Source organism: Lagopus leucura, unplaced genomic scaffold, assembly GCF_019238085.1.
Source record: "Lagopus leucura isolate 7727_CA_CO unplaced genomic scaffold, USGS_WTPT01 Super-Scaffold_100002, whole genome shotgun sequence".
NCBI classification, from domain to species: Eukaryota; Metazoa; Chordata; class Aves; order Galliformes; family Phasianidae; genus Lagopus; species Lagopus leucura.
The window spans coordinates 23841512-23860387 of NW_024962263.1; the positions used below are offsets into that span (position 1 = coordinate 23841512).

An 18876-nucleotide genomic window follows, 5' to 3' on the forward strand; every position below is an offset into this window, starting at 1 on the left:
TGAATAAAATTATGGAGTTTTTTAATGATCAAGAGTTGGAGCCAGAAAGCATTCAGCTAATAGAAATGAAAAACTGAGCAAATGTATAAAGGAAGTTTTACCTCCCGCTTCTGAGTAGATTACGGGTAGACTATAATACCACTAAAGCAGCGGATTGGCTAGCCACAGCTCAATAACTTGAACAAAGTATTTGGTATGAATGCCTTTGACTTACTTTTTCATGTTGGCATTAAATTTGAACACACTGAGAAAGGCCTTGCATTGACATAAGGGTATAATTTCTTATTATGTAATGGTGAACAGCAGTGGGAACTTAATCTAACAAGCCCTTCTTGCACTCTAATGGAAAATAAAGTTGGTCAGAAATATTTCTTAATGCCTTAAACACATCAGACTTTTATGTTTATTTGCTTTTAGAAAAAAATCCCACCTTTTTCTGTTCCTTTTTGTTTGGTTAATTTTTCATTTGCAGACCAATATGTATGCATTTTTAAATGATTAAGCTTTGGACTCTATCTTACAGAAGAACCAGTTGTCACTGGCAACCTTTTCTGTGTTGTTATGAAGTGTAAAGATGGCATGATGCGTCACTTAATAATCTCTATAATTGAAGGAATCACTCTGGTTCAAGACCATTATCAGGTTTGAACTGTTTTCACACCTATAGGTGTTGCTTGAAGAATATGTTATACTTGGAAGACTAATGTCAGATGATTTTATCTCCTGCTTTTGAAATGATCTGTCCCCACAGGGCTGTATGAAACTGATGTTTGTATGGGTGTAGTTCTAATGCATGTTATAGTGATACACAGAAGGAATTCCTCAAATTAATGAGCTTTAAAAGCTGTAAATATAACTTGAATTACAGTAGCTAGAATAACTGAATTGCCATTCAGTACCAAACAGCAGCCCATTTTAGTTTTTCTAAGTTTTATGATAGTGCTAATCTCAGGAATAAGAGTACATTTATACTTTAAAACTTTTACAGGAACAGCTGGAAAATCAAGCTAAATATAAAGCTGTTCAATTCAAAAATGGCAATTGTGGTTACCAGATGGGGATCCACATTTTTATTTTTTTAACAGTGCATGAAATTACCTGCAGTCTGGGTTGGGAGGCAGTAGCATCTGGCATTTAGTTTGATTCATCCAGAGCTTTGGTTATCACACATAGATGTGTGCACATCTGTGCACACATGTACAAAATACTCACTTGATGCTTTTAGTGCAGAATTTACCTCCTCTTTTCATGAAATAGTTCTTCTAGTCTGTATTCTGTCTACCTGGAGAACTTGCTGACATGAATGGAAATTCATTGTTTTAAGGTAAACAGGCAAAAGAGGCAGCACTCATATCTTAAAGTAGGCATTTGCTGAAGAAATGTATTTCTCTAGTCTCCATTGTACTGTGACAAACTTCTGCAAAAATAAAATAGCAAGATCAGAAATGTGAATATTCAGGAGAAAAAATAAGTGAAAATTAACAACAGTGCATGATGCAAGAAAACTCTTGTATATAGGTATCCCGAATTTTCAGTTTGCTGACGGAAAATAAGAAAATGGTGAGCCTAAAATAAAAGCAATTTTATTGAAATGAAATTTCTAGTAAAAATGTTGAAATTTCTGTTATGGGATGAGCCCCCTTGATGTTAGGTCAATTCACAACAATTTTTCACTACACAAAACTCAAATCTTTGAGAACTCTTGGGTTCTGGAAAATCTTTGCCCAGTTTCCAATAATGTGAGTAAATTAGTAGTACTTGAGTAAATTAGTAGTACTTTATTCATATTGTCATATTGAAAATATGCATTATTAGATTGCTAAGACTACCCATATCAATCAATAACATGATCTCATGAATTTGCTAACAAAATGATTACTGTGTTTTGCAGAGTATTGAAAGAATGTGGAAGATTTTCAACAAGGGAGACTGTGAGAGCATGGCATATGTAAACCTAAAACTTTCTGATAATCTAGAGAGCTTCCTGAGAGCCTTACAGAATACTACTGATGGCACCTGTGATTGTCAACTAATGTTGGAGAACATCCAGAGACGCTTGCAAAAGTAAAGCCTCTTACATCTCAGTACCCCAAATGGTTCTTATTAGTGATGCTATTTTGTGCACGTGTTCTATATTTTGTAGTTAGAGGATAAATACTTTTAATCAGTCTCTTTTTTTGTTGTTTGTGTAACTGAAAATTGAGCAAATACAATGCAGATATTATTTAAGTTGCTATTGAGCAAAATTCTGGTTACTTCATACTTTTGCTGAGCACTTACATCTAATCTTTTGGTTCATGAGTGCTTGTAAACTGTCAGGATTGAGCTCCAAATAATTTCAAATAGTTGCTTAATTACTTGAGGAAAAATAATAGATTTTAAGTAATTTAATAAAACAACTACTACATATTTCAAATTGATTGTATTTCAAATTAATTGTCAGTTAGAAGTGGCTGCTCTTGTAATTGTTGCTATTGTGGTTTGATTATTTTTATAATAGGATTAAAAACTCTGTATGAATTATTGAAATAACGTGGAGGAATGTGGGCCCTGGGGTTTTTCTTATAGACTGTAGAATGAATACCCAGTGTTTTAATAGTAAATAATTTCTGAAGTGTGAACGCTCTGAATTCTCTGCTTAGAATTAGAATTAATTAATCTGTAATGAGAATGCTTTGCATCTCTAGGTTTTAAAACTCTGTGCTCAGTAAAAAGTATGGAAGTGGGATGTTACTAGACCTGTGCTTCTCTGTAAGCCATTTTTTGTAGAGCACTGCAAGCACAGACATCTTCCCATCATGACATTCTGATCCAGGGAAGGAATTTGATAGTCTCTGCATTACATAAAAGCAACATACAGAGGTGTGTGGAGGTGCTTTCTGCATGTGCAGCGTGCACACAGAGCGTAATGTGTCTGACCTTTTTCTTCAGGACTGTTTCATTGTTCATAATACTTCATATACATACTGAAGTCAATGATTTAATTCTGGTAAAGCGTGAATCTATGGTTGTCATTACAGACTGATTGAAAATTGGGAGATACAGTTGTCAGAAAATCCTGTGGTAGCTTTTCTGAGCAATTTTAATCTTTTAAATGGTGAGTTATGGTTTTCCTCAACACTTTGAATCTCTACTTTCTTTTTTTTTTCTTTTTTTTTTTTTGCAAGAGAGTGTTGTAGTTTGCAGACTATTGAGGGATGTTCCTTATGGAGAGTGACCTTTAAATTTGAAACAGAAGTAACTTATACAGTATGAAGTTTTAATGCCCTTTATGCCCTCTCATAAAAAATCTAGAGAAGAGGCTGCAGTTTCTGGGACACTTAATTAAGCAGGTTGGATAGCTCTTATTTTTATTTTCTTGCAGATATGAAAGTCAAAGATTATGTGCAGAATATTACTGAATTGAGGCTGGACATTCTTTCTTCTGTCAACATCTCTGAAGAAACTATCAGTAGCATTTTGGAAGCTAATATCTCTTTTTCAAAGGTAAAAGATGAAAAAGAAGTGTTAACACAATAACCCAGAGCCAAATGAAACAAAAGATGAATTATATGTGAAATCTTCTGTTTTCATTTGTAACTTCTATGTGAAAGTTCATGAGATTTGGGACTTGAAAATGACAATGTGAAATATTAAGACAACAATTTTTATAGTAGCACCAGTCTTGCCTAAATTGGGCTGCTTCATTACTCTCAGCACTGTTTCACTTTGTGCTGACACTGAATTTGAGTTTTGCTATTCTGTTGGTTTTTGTCTTTCCTCATTTGAATCTTGTAACGAGCAGTCAGATTTGTTTTGTATTCTTTGGTGTGCTCCTCATTGTTCTTATCTTTTTGTGTGAATTTTGCTTCACTTTTATTTATCTTCTTTACTTGTCCATTATATATTGTCTAAAAAGTGGATTGAAGAAGTTCTCTGAGGGAAGGCCTGTGTGTATACTACATTTGCTGCTGTTTCCTGTGATCCCTGTGATCATACAGTAGAAATAATAACTGCTGACTAACTGAAAGTTTTCTTTCCTGTTAATGCCTGTGTGACTGAAATGATTTGGCATAAACTGATGAGGTCAATCAAGCAGCCACTGGATGTCACTGATGTTCTACTTGCAGAAATGATTGCAAGTTTTGTTTGTGAAAAGTGTGGCTTTTAAAAAGGCAGTTCATACAGTTGTGACTACTTACAGATGATTTGTTCTTCTACTTCTTTGGTGTTATGGCTGCCTTTATTGTTAGCTTGTTATTTTGATACCATAAGTGGTAATGAGAGAAGTCATCTGGAAGTGATTCAGTTAAATGGGATTCTGTGCACCTTGATCTTTTGGAATAATGTTAAATGACTGAATTCGCTAATGATTTCCTATCTTCATTTTTTTTTTTTTTTTCCTAGCAAAGTACTACGTAGAGTTAAGATATATGTACACATCTCACATCTGTGTATTTATACAGAATTCTTTTTCTATGTATATGCACTTAAATCTTCCCCCTGTTCAGTTGGTGCACTATGAACTGTGTCTCTTAGCGATTACATACAAATAATTTTCTAAGCTATAACTATTTTAAGCATAGATTATGTTGCCATTGTTGGAAAAAACTAGTGACACTCACAGGCATGTGCAGCCGTGTGTGTCTGTGACTGTATAGCGCTACTGTGCTTGCTTCTGGGATGGTAAGAGTAAGCCTGTAAGCTGCTCATGCTTGCTGCACTTAGCTTTCTATCTCAGAGTTATGCACTAGGCATTCTTATAGCAATGGGATTGTGTTTTAAAACTATGCAGAACCTTTAATCTCAAGATTATAAGCATTTATTTACTGAACATAAAGAGTTTGGCGTAGCTCTGGTACTCACAAGGCTGCAAAATGAGTCCTGAAGGACTTGGTCCAGTAGATGAAGTACTGAATGGATAAGAACTGGAGTGAAACTGTAATGTTCATGTGGGAATAAGGATATGAATTTCAAATTGCATAACAGAGTCAGATTTCCATCAAAACAAGAAATCCAAATCAATACCTTTTTATGCTACAGGCAGAATTATATTTACACTCATATTCTGGTCTCTGTACATGCACAAAAAAAAAGTGTAAATTTAAAAGTGTGGGAAATGATTTGGCATCATGATTCTATGATGACAAAATTATGGAAAAATGTCTGAAATTCAAAAGGTTGCAGATTAAAATGTTCACAGGAAATAAAGAATTAAATTGCATATTGGCCAACTGTGGGTCCTAGTTAGATTTTCTTATGAATCATTTCCATCACTGGATGCTGCTATCAGCATTAAATGGAAGAAGTGCAAGTGGATGCTGTCCCAGGGAGTACTGTAATGGAGCCCTGAGTTCTGTACTGTGGCTCTAAACTGTCATTTTCCTGGACTTGCTGCCATTTGCTTTCTTTCAGACATTTCACAAGAAAGAGAAGCTAAGAACTGCTTATATATCTGGGCTGAAAGCATTTGCCTTTCTGTGACATTTTTATTAGAAGAAAAGAAAATCATTATTTCAGCAAATTTTATTGTAGTCTTACCATAGATCTGCTTAGGTTTTTGTCCCTTCTTCTGTTAAACAGTAACACCTCAAAGGAGTTTTGGACTAAGAAATGTGAGCTGGCTCAGAGTGATCATTGTGACACGTAGGCATCCCTAAGTGTTAAATCTGTGATCTGAAAAAAGTCCATACTGTTTGATTTTACAATGATTCACATATCTGTGTTTTGATATTCAGGTGTTTCTGCTACAAAGAGGTTTATCTGCTAGAACATATATAGGCAGTGTTCTAAATATGCCCGCTTTAAGGTATCAGTGGCCATATAATTGACCTGTTCACAAATAAAAATGAATGTTTATTAGAAACACACTTCATCTATTTATAAGAATATCAAATGAAAGCATACCAATCTGATAGAGAGCTGGATAGTTCATTCTTTCAGTTTTGTTGAGAACTGCAAATTGCTATGCTACTTGAAAAATTCTCATTTTATTTACTACAGAGGAAGGTCAAGCATTCCAGGAAGACAAACATTTAATATGCATACATTCTGATAGGTTTTTTACAGTGCCTTTGTGATAGCCTTCACTCAAAGATGTGATGAAGAAGTACTTAGCCTCCTCCTCAAGCTATCTGAAAAGAGCAAAACCTCCCTGGCAGTGGAAGAATTGTGTTCTTTACCAGCACTGGATCTGTATACCACATTTGTACTGATTATACAGAATTTGAACTTACGCCATATAATTTACACGGTAAGATCATTCAGTTTCTATGCTTTTCATTTGAAGGTGGCTTAAAGCATGAAGGGAGATAAATAGTACAATTAACAAATATAGTATTTTGTTGCTTCAAATATCCTTTTCTGTGGAAGCTAGCACTAGCCATGTAGTCCTTTTTGTCCTCATTTAGCTCAGCAAAGCAAACATAGTTGAACGGGGTTGGTAGATCTTATTGTATTCCATACTTGCTTCCTCAGGAAAATTATCAGTGAGGAGTTAATTATGAAAGCAACAGAGAAAACACAGGAGGTCAGAGATTTAGCTGTATTAATCTTTTGCAAAGTTTGCAGTTCATATGATTAGTCACTTGTTAGTTTTTGTGAAACACTGATTTGACATCACTGGAATGAAAAACAAGCATAGGAATCCTCATTCTGTGCATTACAAACTTATTTCCTAAGACAAAATTGTATCACCCTGGAACATATTTTTTTGGTAGTAATCCTGCTGGAAAGTCAGGTGGTTTCTTCAGGAATGATGTAAATATGTTTTTCCAGCTCAGAGGATGACTCTCTCTGTAAGGGCAAACCAGCCATATTTCATGTGATCTAAGTCAGATAACTTTTGACTGGTTCAGAACATTTCTGTGGTTATTAACAACAATTAGCACAACCGAATGATGACAATTCAGCTTTGTCTGTTGGCATCTGCTCTGTTTAATCTAACTGAAAACACTCTACAGCAATTTACCCTGGTAGAAAAGTTTTAGAGAACTTATCATAATAGAAGACAGTGTTTGTATACCCCTGGAAAATAATGGGAATAATACAGTGCCAAAATTAAAATGATGGGGATGCAGAAGTCTGCAGCAAATATGTGCTGTGTTGAGATCTGTAGATTATCTGGAATTGAATGTGGGTTTTCAGAGGGATGTTTCCACTTGTTAGAGAAAAGTTATTGGATGGAATTGGTGATAGTTGTTTATTTCAGATCTTTTGGGTCACTGTAAATAAAATACTATCAAGTACAAATAGTGGAAAGTTACTTACAGAATAGTCTGGAAGAATAATTTGACTACCACAGATCCTGTATTTATTTTATGTGCTGCATTCAAAGCTATATAAAAAAAAACAAAAAACAAAAAAAAACAAAAAACATCAAACAAACAAACAAACAAAAAAAAAAAACACAACAAAAAAACACAACAGAAAATAATGCTTCCAAGAATAAAATTCTGCTTTCTGGAGTGAATTCCAACCTACAGTGGCCAAAAGGAAGAAAAAACAGTACTATCTTCTACTGAACTCTAATGAAGCATAATGAGTTCCTAGCATAGAAGAAAATTTTTTTTTCAGCTCATCCTAAATTATTGTGGAGGTTTTGCTAACTTTTTAATCAAATACAGGTTTATTACATGGTATTTTTTTTAATATATGAGTGTAGGTGAAATCTGAAAGGAATATTAGGAGTAGATGTTATTATAGTAGAAAGTGTCTTATTCAAAGACAGGTGGATACAATAAAGATAGAAGAAGCAGATGGGAGTATATAATGAGATTATGTTGTTTTTTATTATCATGCATAGGGACATAACTTAATCAGTTTGCATTACCATAATGTAAAAATGGCCTATAAAAATAAAGGAGAGAAAGCAAACTCTTAGTGCCAAAACGTGCATGGCGACATCAGCAAAAGGCCAGTTGAACTTCTGTCAAGGAAGGAATGAAATTCATGTAATTATTTTATGTAAAAGGCATTATATACTAAAAATGGAAAGGGAGGAACAATATGAAAGAAAAGTGCGTTTTCTAATATGATTCCTAAAGCCACTAGATTTAATTTAACTTATATTTTAAAAATATTAAACTGTTGCACTAGACACACTTAACCTGTTGAAAGAAAAGATATCATTTACACTGGATTCTAAGAAGGCAGAATGTTGCAGACACCATTAGTGTGGAAGTTGGGTAGGACAGCTCTCCATCTTGGCAGCTATAAGCATATTACCTGGATTTACATTTCTAATTCGTCTTAGGCCAGTTCTAGAATTTCTAGATAGAATTCTTTAGGTGAATTTTGAGAGTACTAGGGAGTTTTGTTAAATGAGGTTTGCAGGAACATTTAATAATCAGGTTTAGAAATAAAATAATTTTGAATGTTTCATCAATAGTTTAAAATTCCTTCTTCTACATGAAATATGTTGCCATGTATTTTCCTTCTCTTCCAAGAATAAGATACCTTCTGAGATGAGCAATGTACTAAGCACATTACTGGATGTGGTCTCTAGTATCAGCTCTCTTCTTAATAAAGTCCAGCACGTAATGGAAAACCTCCCAGTGTTCCTTCAAGCAATTCAAAACATTGGGATGTTTGACATCTCTGCACTGCAACAGGTATGTGTATGATTTTCACTATGCAAACTTAATTTCCATTTTGATGTTTGGGATGTATGATAAGAAGGAGGATTGCTCCTCCTCCTTACTGAACAAGTAAAAATTGCTTATTTTTTAGTCTGCAGTGGAATTGCCAGGTAACAGCCTGAACCAATGGTTAAGCACCAGGTGAGATGGCATAGCTAATCCAGGAGGCTCAGGTGCATGCAGTGTACGTGAGTGATTGGAAGGGTTGGAGGCTGGATCGACCTCACTCATTCAAGTATTAGCAGTTGGGGGAGTAGCATTACACAGAGATTACACTTCTCTTGCACTGTCACTGGTTGTTGGAAGGAGTGAGCCAATTTTTCTTCTTTATTACCTACTATTGCTCCTGAGAATCCCATTGCTATACAGATATCCTTTTCAGGATCAACTGCATTTTTCTGCTTTCTAATAACTACCTTTAATTCTTATTTATTTTGTTTTCTTGTCTTTTCTGTAGTGGCCAATCTTGTGCTGCTAAGTAATTGTGGCTAAACTGTGTATGTACTTTTCTCCTTAAATATTTTCCTCTACTTTCAAAGAAATCCAAAATTCTTTTGGATTTTTATTTTTCTGATAGCCAGTAAGAAATAGTTCAGAGACCCAGAAACATCACCAATTAAAGCAGCACAGCTTTCTGAAGCAAAAAATACATAGAAATTCAACAGGGAGTAAGACAGATTCTTTTCTAATCTCTAACTGAAAAAATTTTTTAAGTATGATTTAAAATAACAGATATAGATTTTTTTTGTCTCAAACTGAAAAGCAAGAAATAATATTTTAGTATCTGTAAAGTGTGAAGCTGAACTGGTATTCTACACACTTCAATAAAAGATTACATAAAATCTGAGTCTCTGCCAATAATAACTGGAATACAGAGCCACTTTCTACTGCTACTCTCATTGAGTGAACGGGTAACTCCCTTGAGCGAAAAACAATGCTGATTTCAATCATTATTTTTGCTTGTTTGTTCGTTGTTATAAGTTATTTACTTCTATGTCAAGGTGAATTTTTGGCCTATTTGTTTCTCAGGACTAGGTAAGGCCAGGACAGAACAACAGGTGCTGAATTATTGAATGCTGTTGAGCGTGAAAGGCTGCCTCATTCTGTTACCCCTCTGCTAAATGTAACAAGATCTGTGTTAAAACTATCACTACTGAGAAGCTTCTTGAAGTTGCAAATATATAAAATTATGACTTCAATTTATCCAGCACTAGCAAATTTATTATTGTATAAAAAATGTCATGTAGCTGTTACAACTTCTGATTTGCCCACGCATTTGTAGAACACAAATCATAGTCTTCTTCTATTTTCCTAGGTTAAATGGATTTTTTCTAGCTTTTTTTTTTTTTTTTTTTTTTTTTTTTTTTTTTCCTGTTACCATCTCTTGATTGTCTCACACATGCTAGGATCATCTTCACACGCTGTGTTAAGGTTAATCTTAAATGTTGGGGCTCAGAGATATGTTCCGTCCTTAGGGAAGGTATGGCTGGAGACTTGTAGTTCTGTTTATTCATATCCATGCCTACTAAAATGACTTGCTAATTTTGGGAGTCATCTTTTCCATCAGCTGCATACATTTGAACCTCTTATTTCATCAAGGATCAGTAAACTTTATTTTATAATAGCAACTAATGATTTCAGTTGATAAATAATGTTTAGCACTGGGAATTATACTTGGCTTACTTTAATCAGGTAACTGGCTTCTTCCAATACAGTGTTCTTTTCCCTGTAGTGCCTTCAGATTTTGGATGATAAGCAAATTTCTGTAGTTTACTTCTCATTTCAGAACTAGAAAATTCATTGAAGGGAACTTAAGTTCAGCCTCAGGAAAAACATTAGGAACTTCTGTGATTCAATATTTTCTTCTTTGTAAGGATCCCTGCAATATCTTCTTAAGGCCATTTTTTATCCACTGCATAGATATTGGATTAATATCGATTAATGCTTTCTAGGATAAGTACATTAATCAATTTGTAGTGTTTACCTGAACTAGAGACAGCATATGTCTTTTTCAGGAAAAATCATTTGGCTTCTGAAATAAATATTGTGTTGGTCTGGAGCAATAATTTGATAAAGCATTAACTTCTACTCTTCATATACTGTTTGTCTCCATAGTAAAATGTGTTGTGTTGTCTTGCCATATTAAACATCACAATAAAGTGCCATTATCTCCTGGGGCACTGTGCCACTCATCATTAAGTACAGATTTGCTTTCTACTTTTCTTTCAAATATTGCTATCTAAATTTTGATAGTTCAGACAAATTTTTACCCAAGTAAGCCAATTTTGCCATTTTTTTTTCCAATTCTGCTGATGTCAATACAATACAGATTTCTTGTTCATGTCTCTGTCCAGAAGTAAGAATATCTATTTTTGTATGTTGCCCTTTACCCTTTTGTTTCATCAGAATTTGTATGATCTTTAATCTCCCTCTACTTTTTCAGGAAAATATATGTATTTTTTATTTTGTCTGCTCCGTAATAATTCTGGATTTTTGAAATTTTCTTTGTAAGCTGTAATTTACTTTGACTTTTGGGTTTTCTTTGTTGAATAGCTGATATTTCTACTCCAGATGAATTAGCTCTTTAAATTTTTTTTTGCTTTTCATATTCTTTCTAGGTATGCAGCTGTTCAGTTAGGTCAGAAATCCCAATATTATGAAGGTTTTTCTTGCCTGTTTGCAAATTGCATCTAGTTACAGATAACTTTTTAATCTTTGGTGCCCACTTTCCTTTTCCTTAAGTTAGTTGGCAACTGACTTGACTGATTTTTTTAATTTTCTTTTTTTTTTTAATGAGAGACTACTTGTTTCAGTGTAAAAGCCTTGATTGTGGGCATACTTCATTTAGCTTAATCTAGAACTAGTGGATCAAAGATAAATTTTATGAATATACATCCTACGTAGTTCTTCCATTTTATCAAAGCAAAATTTTAGGAAACATTCTATTGATTCATTGGATCTTTAGTTGAAAGGCATTTAGTAGATTCCAATCTGATGGTGGCAGCTCACTGTATAAATATTCATTATTTGAAATTCAAGTCATTTTGATTGAAACCAGAATTAATTAGGGAGTTTGTGCTCTTTGACTGAAACAGAGCTCACCCTTCTCGTGCTGTCACAAGGAAACAAAATTACTTTATTCAGTTTATGAAGTTTATTTCTTGTTACCAGCATTTTGAGTCCAGAGTTGTAGGTAATGGTGCTATGAAATCTAAAGTTAACTTGTTTATTATGTACATACGCAAAAAGTCAGGTTCTGATGTCAGGTGTTTTAAATAATAACGCTTGTTAGTATATTTCTCTAGGAATTAACAAAGAAGCACCTGCCACTTGAGTAAACGCTTTGATCACAATAAACAGTTTCTAACAGCATAACCTCTAAACTGTCCGTGATCTATTATTTATGTAAAGAACTGTACTATTTTGAAAAATGACACTGCTGTTGAATACAACAAAACAAAACAAAAAAAAACTCCAGTGAATCAAATGTTAATATCAGCATCAATTTTCTTTACTAACATATCAAAACACTTTTTCTGTTTACAACCTTTGCAGTCTCGAATGCTATCTGACAATCCAGTTATGTTCTTCACATGCATCTGCAAAAGTGATGTGTACCATGTGGTTCAATACATTCTTCAGTTATACTTTTGCAGCACATTTTCTTCTAGATGTATCCTCTTTTGCACCTGTGTAGTTTACCACTGGACACCAGTTGCAACTGAGCATGTTATCTGAAGAATGAAGCTGCACATTTTTGAAGTGTGGTTAATGATGGTTCTTAAGCCATAAAAGCAGTCAGATTGCTCTCCTCATTAGATGCTAGTCTTGAGCAAGTGGTAATTGTAAATACTGGTATGATTCAGGATGTGCAAAATCTAGAAGTATATCTAAGAAGTTAAAAGATATATTGAAAACTGGGTTTTCGTAATGCACGGTTTTTTTTGTTTGTTTTAGCAACTGTTTTCAATGTGAGTATTCATATGCAAATTGACTTCAGTTGTTTCTACTTTGTGTGGAGTAGACTTTGTGAAAGCTGTAGTCCAGTTGCTTTGATATTTCCATTTCTTTTGAGTCTACCCAATGCAAGTATTTTTTTATTAATGTAATAATATGTTACTGTCTTTCAACTGTCAACTAAAACTACGGTAGCTTTTTTTTCCCCCCATGACAAAGGCGATCACGAAAGCAGAAAAGAGCACAGCAAGCCCTCGTTCTTGTAAGCAGTTTCAATAGTTCAGTTTTGTTGATTTCCTTAGATTGTGAGAACACCAGGAGTACTTCCTGAAGCTACAAAAAGTAACTGGTTCATCTGTATTTGTTCTAGTTCTTGCAAGGTGGGTGGTTCAGAAGTTCAGCTGTTGGATCGCTGGAGTCTGTAATCAAGGCAGTATGTAAAGAAGAATCTCCGTTTTTCAGCAATGCAAACCTATTTGTTGATATGCCCAGAATCACAGGGCTCTTAGAGGACGATATGGGAAAATATGGGATTCCTGAAGATTCAAGTGAGAAAACCTATTGATCACAAGATGCACATATACTTTCAGAGCTTGAATACTTTTTCCTGTTTAAATGGAAAATGCCAGTTGACAACTCAGTTGATATTGTAAACCTAAACACAAGGGACGATCAATAGAAGCTTTGCTACTGAGAGAGAATTGTGATGAGACGCAAGAAGTTCTAGTTGTTTCTTGTCCTTTCAAATAATAAATAAGAATATTCACACCTTAGAGACTCATTCTGCTTGAAGGAAAATATCATTTAGCATACAAACACATTTTTGAGGTATAAAATGGAAAAATCTATTGTTGCATAACTTTCTTCCTTGAACATAATATTATGGTGGTGCTGCGCAGTAGAGTATGCAGACTTTCTGGAAAAAATAAGTTTTTAATAGTTGAAATATCTATTCTTTATCAACTGCCAAGAATGTCTGTTCTCTCATAATTTCACCTCTGCTGCCTTTCTTCAACATACTTTTGACTTATCCTGATTAATTTAATACTGTTAATGACCTTGTTGGTGACTAGATAAAAGAAAAGAATGCAAAGAATCTGTGAAACAGGACTCTGCTTCTGCTGTCTTGGCTATATCAGCAGGGAGCCGAACCTCTGCCTTAGCCTTGTTCACTTGTGTGTGGGAAAGTCAGAACAAACTCAAATTAGCAAGTCTTCTGTTTTTTGGCATATTGCTATTTTTGAGTAGGCAGTTTAGTCTCTTAATTTCTTGCTGTCATTTAGCAATGATTGCCATTAGTAAGCAATGTTTCCTTGAAGAAAATAGAAGTCTGAAGAAAGAACTGGGTGTTCTAAATTTTACATTTCTGACTTTTGTTTCTTTTATATCTGGCCTGAATCTAAATATTATTGGCTTAATTTCCTGTTATATACAATAATAATAATAATCTCCCTTAAGGCATTATTAATGATGTTTAATGGCATATTTGCAAATCTGCTCATAATTTAAATAAATAGTATACATGAGCTAGGCATAAGTATCTAAATGTTTCCCACAGTAAACTCTTCACCTTTGCTTGAGTACAACATGTGAAAACTGGGATATCTTTTGGCCAATTCCTTGGCATTCGTTTTGAAGGACGTGATTCCATCCCAATGTATGAATAACTTAATCTGGTATACAATAATATGTTTCAGGTAGGAATGAAAAAGTGACTTATTTAGATTTTTTTTTTAATCAGGAAATTGGGCATCATAGACTAATGCAATTTTTTCCTGCGATTTTGCAGATCTTAGTGAAACTGTGCAACAGCTGTATTTGTAAAGGATTATTATCCTTCTTAAGTAGGAATGAAATCTGGTGAAAAACTGAGGGTCTGGAGTGAATGTGGTTCATTAAGGTGACTCTTCTGTCACCATTAATTTTGTGTGCAGAGGTTTTACATGCATATCTCTACCTCTAAAGTGCACTAACGCAGCCTTTAGGGCAGATGAATTTTGAAAGTGGTTTTTCAGCTAATGTGAGAAGCTCTCTATATTCTTGTACCTAATTACTGAGGTTGCAGAACTTTAATTGGTATTTTAGGTAGTGGTTAAACAATTTCTACTCTGGGATATCTGAAGTGATTATTTAATGTCAGCTGATAATATCTGGCAGGTCACTGTGACAGATCGTAAATTAAGACTAAAGACTTAGATTAAAAAAATAAATAAATAAAGCCAACCTCACCCGTGTTGACTTTCTGAAACACGGATCTGTCTTTGTTTTTGCAGCTCCTTTTTGTCTGAAGCTTTATCAGGAGATTTTACAGTCTTCAAATGGGGCTTTGGTATGGACTTTCCTGAAACCTTTATTACATGGGAAGATATTGTACAATTCAAACATCAGCATGATTGACCTGGTTATAGAGAAGGTGTGTATCAAAAGCAACACTGTTTCTATATATTGATTACTTTTTTTTGTCTTTGTACTCCAATTTAGGAGTTCTTCGTACTTCATTTCTTTCAGAAGAGGTAGAAGCAGTTGGATAATTGCTTTCAAGAAAATTGGAACCACCTTGCCACCTGAGTTCTCAACTTTTTCCTGCTTTGAGTTTTAATATTTCTCCTAATGTTTTTTTCTACTTGTTACACTGGTTTCACCTCAGAGTGAAAAGGAGAATTTCTTACAGAGTACCATAATCCTTGTATAGGAAGATTAAAAAGAGAATTTTAGCAGAGGTGTGGTGAGACTCATGCTGTATCGATGTGTAGAATATAGATACTGCAAGTAAGCTTTTGCCCTGAACATTTTATCTATGGGGCACAGCAGCACATAGAGCTGTGGGAAAGGGGTACTCAGGAACAAAAGCCTCACTGAGCTGCATAAAAAAAACAACAGGCTGCAGTGCATCTTGGTTTCATTCCTGATCATGTTTTTAGTACTAATACTATAAATATTTCTGGCCAAGATGCCATATATATGTGAACGTTAATGACTTGATATCACTAAACAATTTTACTGTCTGGTATGGCAAGTAATCTGGTTTGAGCATAATTGTCTGCAATTATGTGTTTGTTCACGGCAAACTTTGAAGCACATAGGTAAAAGAAGGGGCAGTTACTCAGTCTAAATACATCTTAGTGTTCTGTGCTAATTTTGCACTTATCTTGTAAAGATGTCATTTTTATATCACAACATTATTTATTGGAGGAATGGCAATTTAAATTCATTTAAGATCAAGAAAAGAAGCTGCTTGTAAACAATGCACAAAAAGGCTTAGTAACCTTAAATATGATAACTGTTTCCTGTGTAAATGGAGTACACTGTGGTGTTCCGACTTATGCTCTAGGAGATTAAAAAAAATAACCTAAGCCAAATGGCAGTGAATTGGAAGTAAGGTTTCAGTGATTCCATATTTTGCAATTAAATAACTTAATTTGGGAGACAGCTCATCTCTATAGAGTTGAGTATAATTGATTTAAAAGCTTAAGCTAAAACTGAAGATGTTATAAATGGAAATTTTATAAGGACTTTATTGTGATAAATGATAAAAAAAAAAAAAAATCAAACAATTTTGTGTACACAATTATATCCTATGTTACACTGACACTGATAATTACATAGGGCACTTCTGTGTTAATGTTTTAGTTTAACCCAACTGGCAGCTAAACAACACACAGCCTTTTCTCACTCCACCTCCTCCCAGTGGGGTGAGGGAGAGAATTGGGAAAATAAGGTAGAACTTGTAGGTTGAGATAAAGACTATTTACTAAGACAGAAAAGGAAGACAGAGAGAACTATAATGAAAATCTATATAAAACAAGTGATGCACAAAACAATTGCTCATCACACACCAAATAATGCCCAGCCAGTCTTGTCAGTTTTATAGGTTTTTCATGTTCTGTCATATGGTTTGGAATGTCCCCTTGGCTATTTTATATCATTTGTCCTGGTTCTGTCCCCTTCCAGCTCCTTGTGCACCCCTAACCCCTTTCTGACTGGGAAGTATGAGAAGCTGAGAAATTGAAGTGGCCTTGGCTCTGTATGGGACTTCCAGAAATAACTAAACCATTGATGTGTTATCAACATAGTTTTTCTCCTAAAGCCAAGACACAGCATTATACCAGACACCATGAAGAAAATCAATTCTGTGTCAGTTGAAATCAGGAAAATTATTTTGCCAATTGATATGACAGAATTGATATCTGGAAACAATCTATAACAAAGATCTCCTAGCATCTGTTGTGTATGTGTATATATATGTGTATATATATATATGTTAGTGAAATCAAGACTGAGTAATAGAATTCCTAACGCAGTTAACTTGCAATTTTTTTTTAACGTTCTGGAATAATTCAAAGATTCTGGTAGATGTTTCTGGCACATTTGTTAATATTCTCTGGGACCAAGAGTTCCATCAGTTTATTAAGAATCTGTGTAATCTGCACCCCACTTCTGCCATTTATATCTAACAAGGAATTCATAGAACTGCTTGTGTTAGAAGGCACTGTTAAGATCACTGACCTCCAACCCTCCTACAATCAGCAGGTTTGTCATGCACTAACTAGATCAGGCTGAGTATACTTGTTTATATATAAATACAAACATAGTAGGGTTGTTTCTACAATGTTTGTATTTCTTATATTACATAAGCCTCTCAGTTGTTTTTCCATCACAGACAAATCTTAAATGCAAAATAATGATCTAGGGGTTCTAAAAGCAGCTGCTAAAAGCTGACCCTTTACTCTTACACAGTTAAATATCCTATTGAAATAGAAACTGTAATTTACTTTAGACAACATGACCATATATCAGTAGTCTACTAGAAGACAGTGAGTATTAAAACTGAAAATGAAGTAGATACTTGTATAGTAAGGGATATTCTGAAAGTTTTTCACATGGCTTGTTTAATTTCTGGGCTGTGTAACCAATCATTCTTTGATAAGTTGTCAGGTTATGGATTTTGCCTTCTAAGAAGTCAATGGTTCTGATGCGTAGAAGAGGTATGACCATTATAAAGATGTGCTGCAGCACTGGCTGAGAGCAACGATGTTCAGTTGCAGTTGTCATCCAGGAGTTCAAAGTCCATGTGTGATGCCTTTGATCCTCGTTAACTTTTTTCCACTGATGAGCTGATCTCATGAAAATACATCTCAGTGTTGATCTTATATTCAGGATAAACGAAGTAGAAATAACACTTTGTGTTATTCCTTTGTAATTGGAACAGTCAGTATATATATATAATGGTAGCAGGATGATTCAGAAATAAAAGAAAAATAGTCTAGCAAATCCATCAATTTCAACTTCCTGTTTTTTGTCATTTAAAATTAGAAAAATAGATAATGAGTCAAGTAACTTCTCATTCTGAACTTACGTAGCCTGTCTTGGCTTTGCATAAGCACACTTGACTTGCCTGTTAAAAGATATCATTATAAAGGCAGTGAAGTCTGCTCAAAATAACATTTTTATTTGTGCTTAAATCAGGAAGAATCTTAGACGTATTCAGTCCAGACAGGGCCATAGATGTTATTCAAGACTATAATTTCAATCAAATGCAATACCCAGCCTAAATGTTACATATTTATTTTAATGGATCTCCATTCTTCAGGGAGAAGGGAACTTAAAGAGAATTTTTATTAAACATCAAACTCCAGCTACTCATTAGAATATAAACTCACAGGAGTCTTCCTTTTACCTCAAATTCTGACTCCTACTGTGGCCAATAAAGATTGCATAGGAAATTGCTGAAGATTATGGCAGTAAAGTGATACTTTCCCCAGATACTGTCCCAACTCCCAAAAACATGCCAAGATTTTACTGACGTAATTTGTCCACTTTTTTTCCAGCTCATGTAAGCTCTTAGCATCCACAATGTCTGTGGAGAGGTGTTCTAACTACCTCTTCCTTATTTACTTGTTCTTTAACTTCTCCAGAGAGCTGAAGCACAGCTCCACTTGAATTTTTAAAGTGTTTTATATCTTCCAACAATATTTACTTCTATTCTATACGTACACTTCTCTCCTTTATTGTAATTTCTTCTTACTATTGTCACAAAAAGAAAATTTGCTCAGAGATTTCAAAATCATTAGTCTGTGCAGTCTCCTGGTTCCGCTAGTATTTTTTTTTTTATTAAAATTTTATGAATAGCATCAATTTTTGTTATTCTTCAAACCCCTTGATACCAAGCAGTTGTAATCAGAAAGTTATTTTACACTGAATCCAGGTCTTCAACAGTTTCATCCTTGAAATCTTTTAGAATTCTTGGCCAGATGTTAACTGTCCTGAAAAGTACTTACTGTTCATTTTATTAATTTACAGG

The 18876-nt window shown here is 34.3% G+C and overlaps 1 protein-coding gene across 1 annotated transcript in view; it reads left to right on the forward strand.

The window, feature by feature from the left end:
* The window catches only part of ABCA13 (ATP binding cassette subfamily A member 13), a 169136-nt gene that overhangs the window by 36380 nt on the left and 113880 nt on the right, over positions 1-18876 (forward strand). Inside the window, 8 exon segments of the mRNA XM_042868886.1 lie at positions 504-642; positions 1892-2064; positions 3021-3097; positions 3365-3486; positions 6038-6232; positions 8427-8591; positions 12946-13123; positions 14849-14988. Of these exon segments, the coding sequence (XP_042724820.1) occupies positions 504-642; positions 1892-2064; positions 3021-3097; positions 3365-3486; positions 6038-6232; positions 8427-8591; positions 12946-13123; positions 14849-14988 (1189 nt within the window).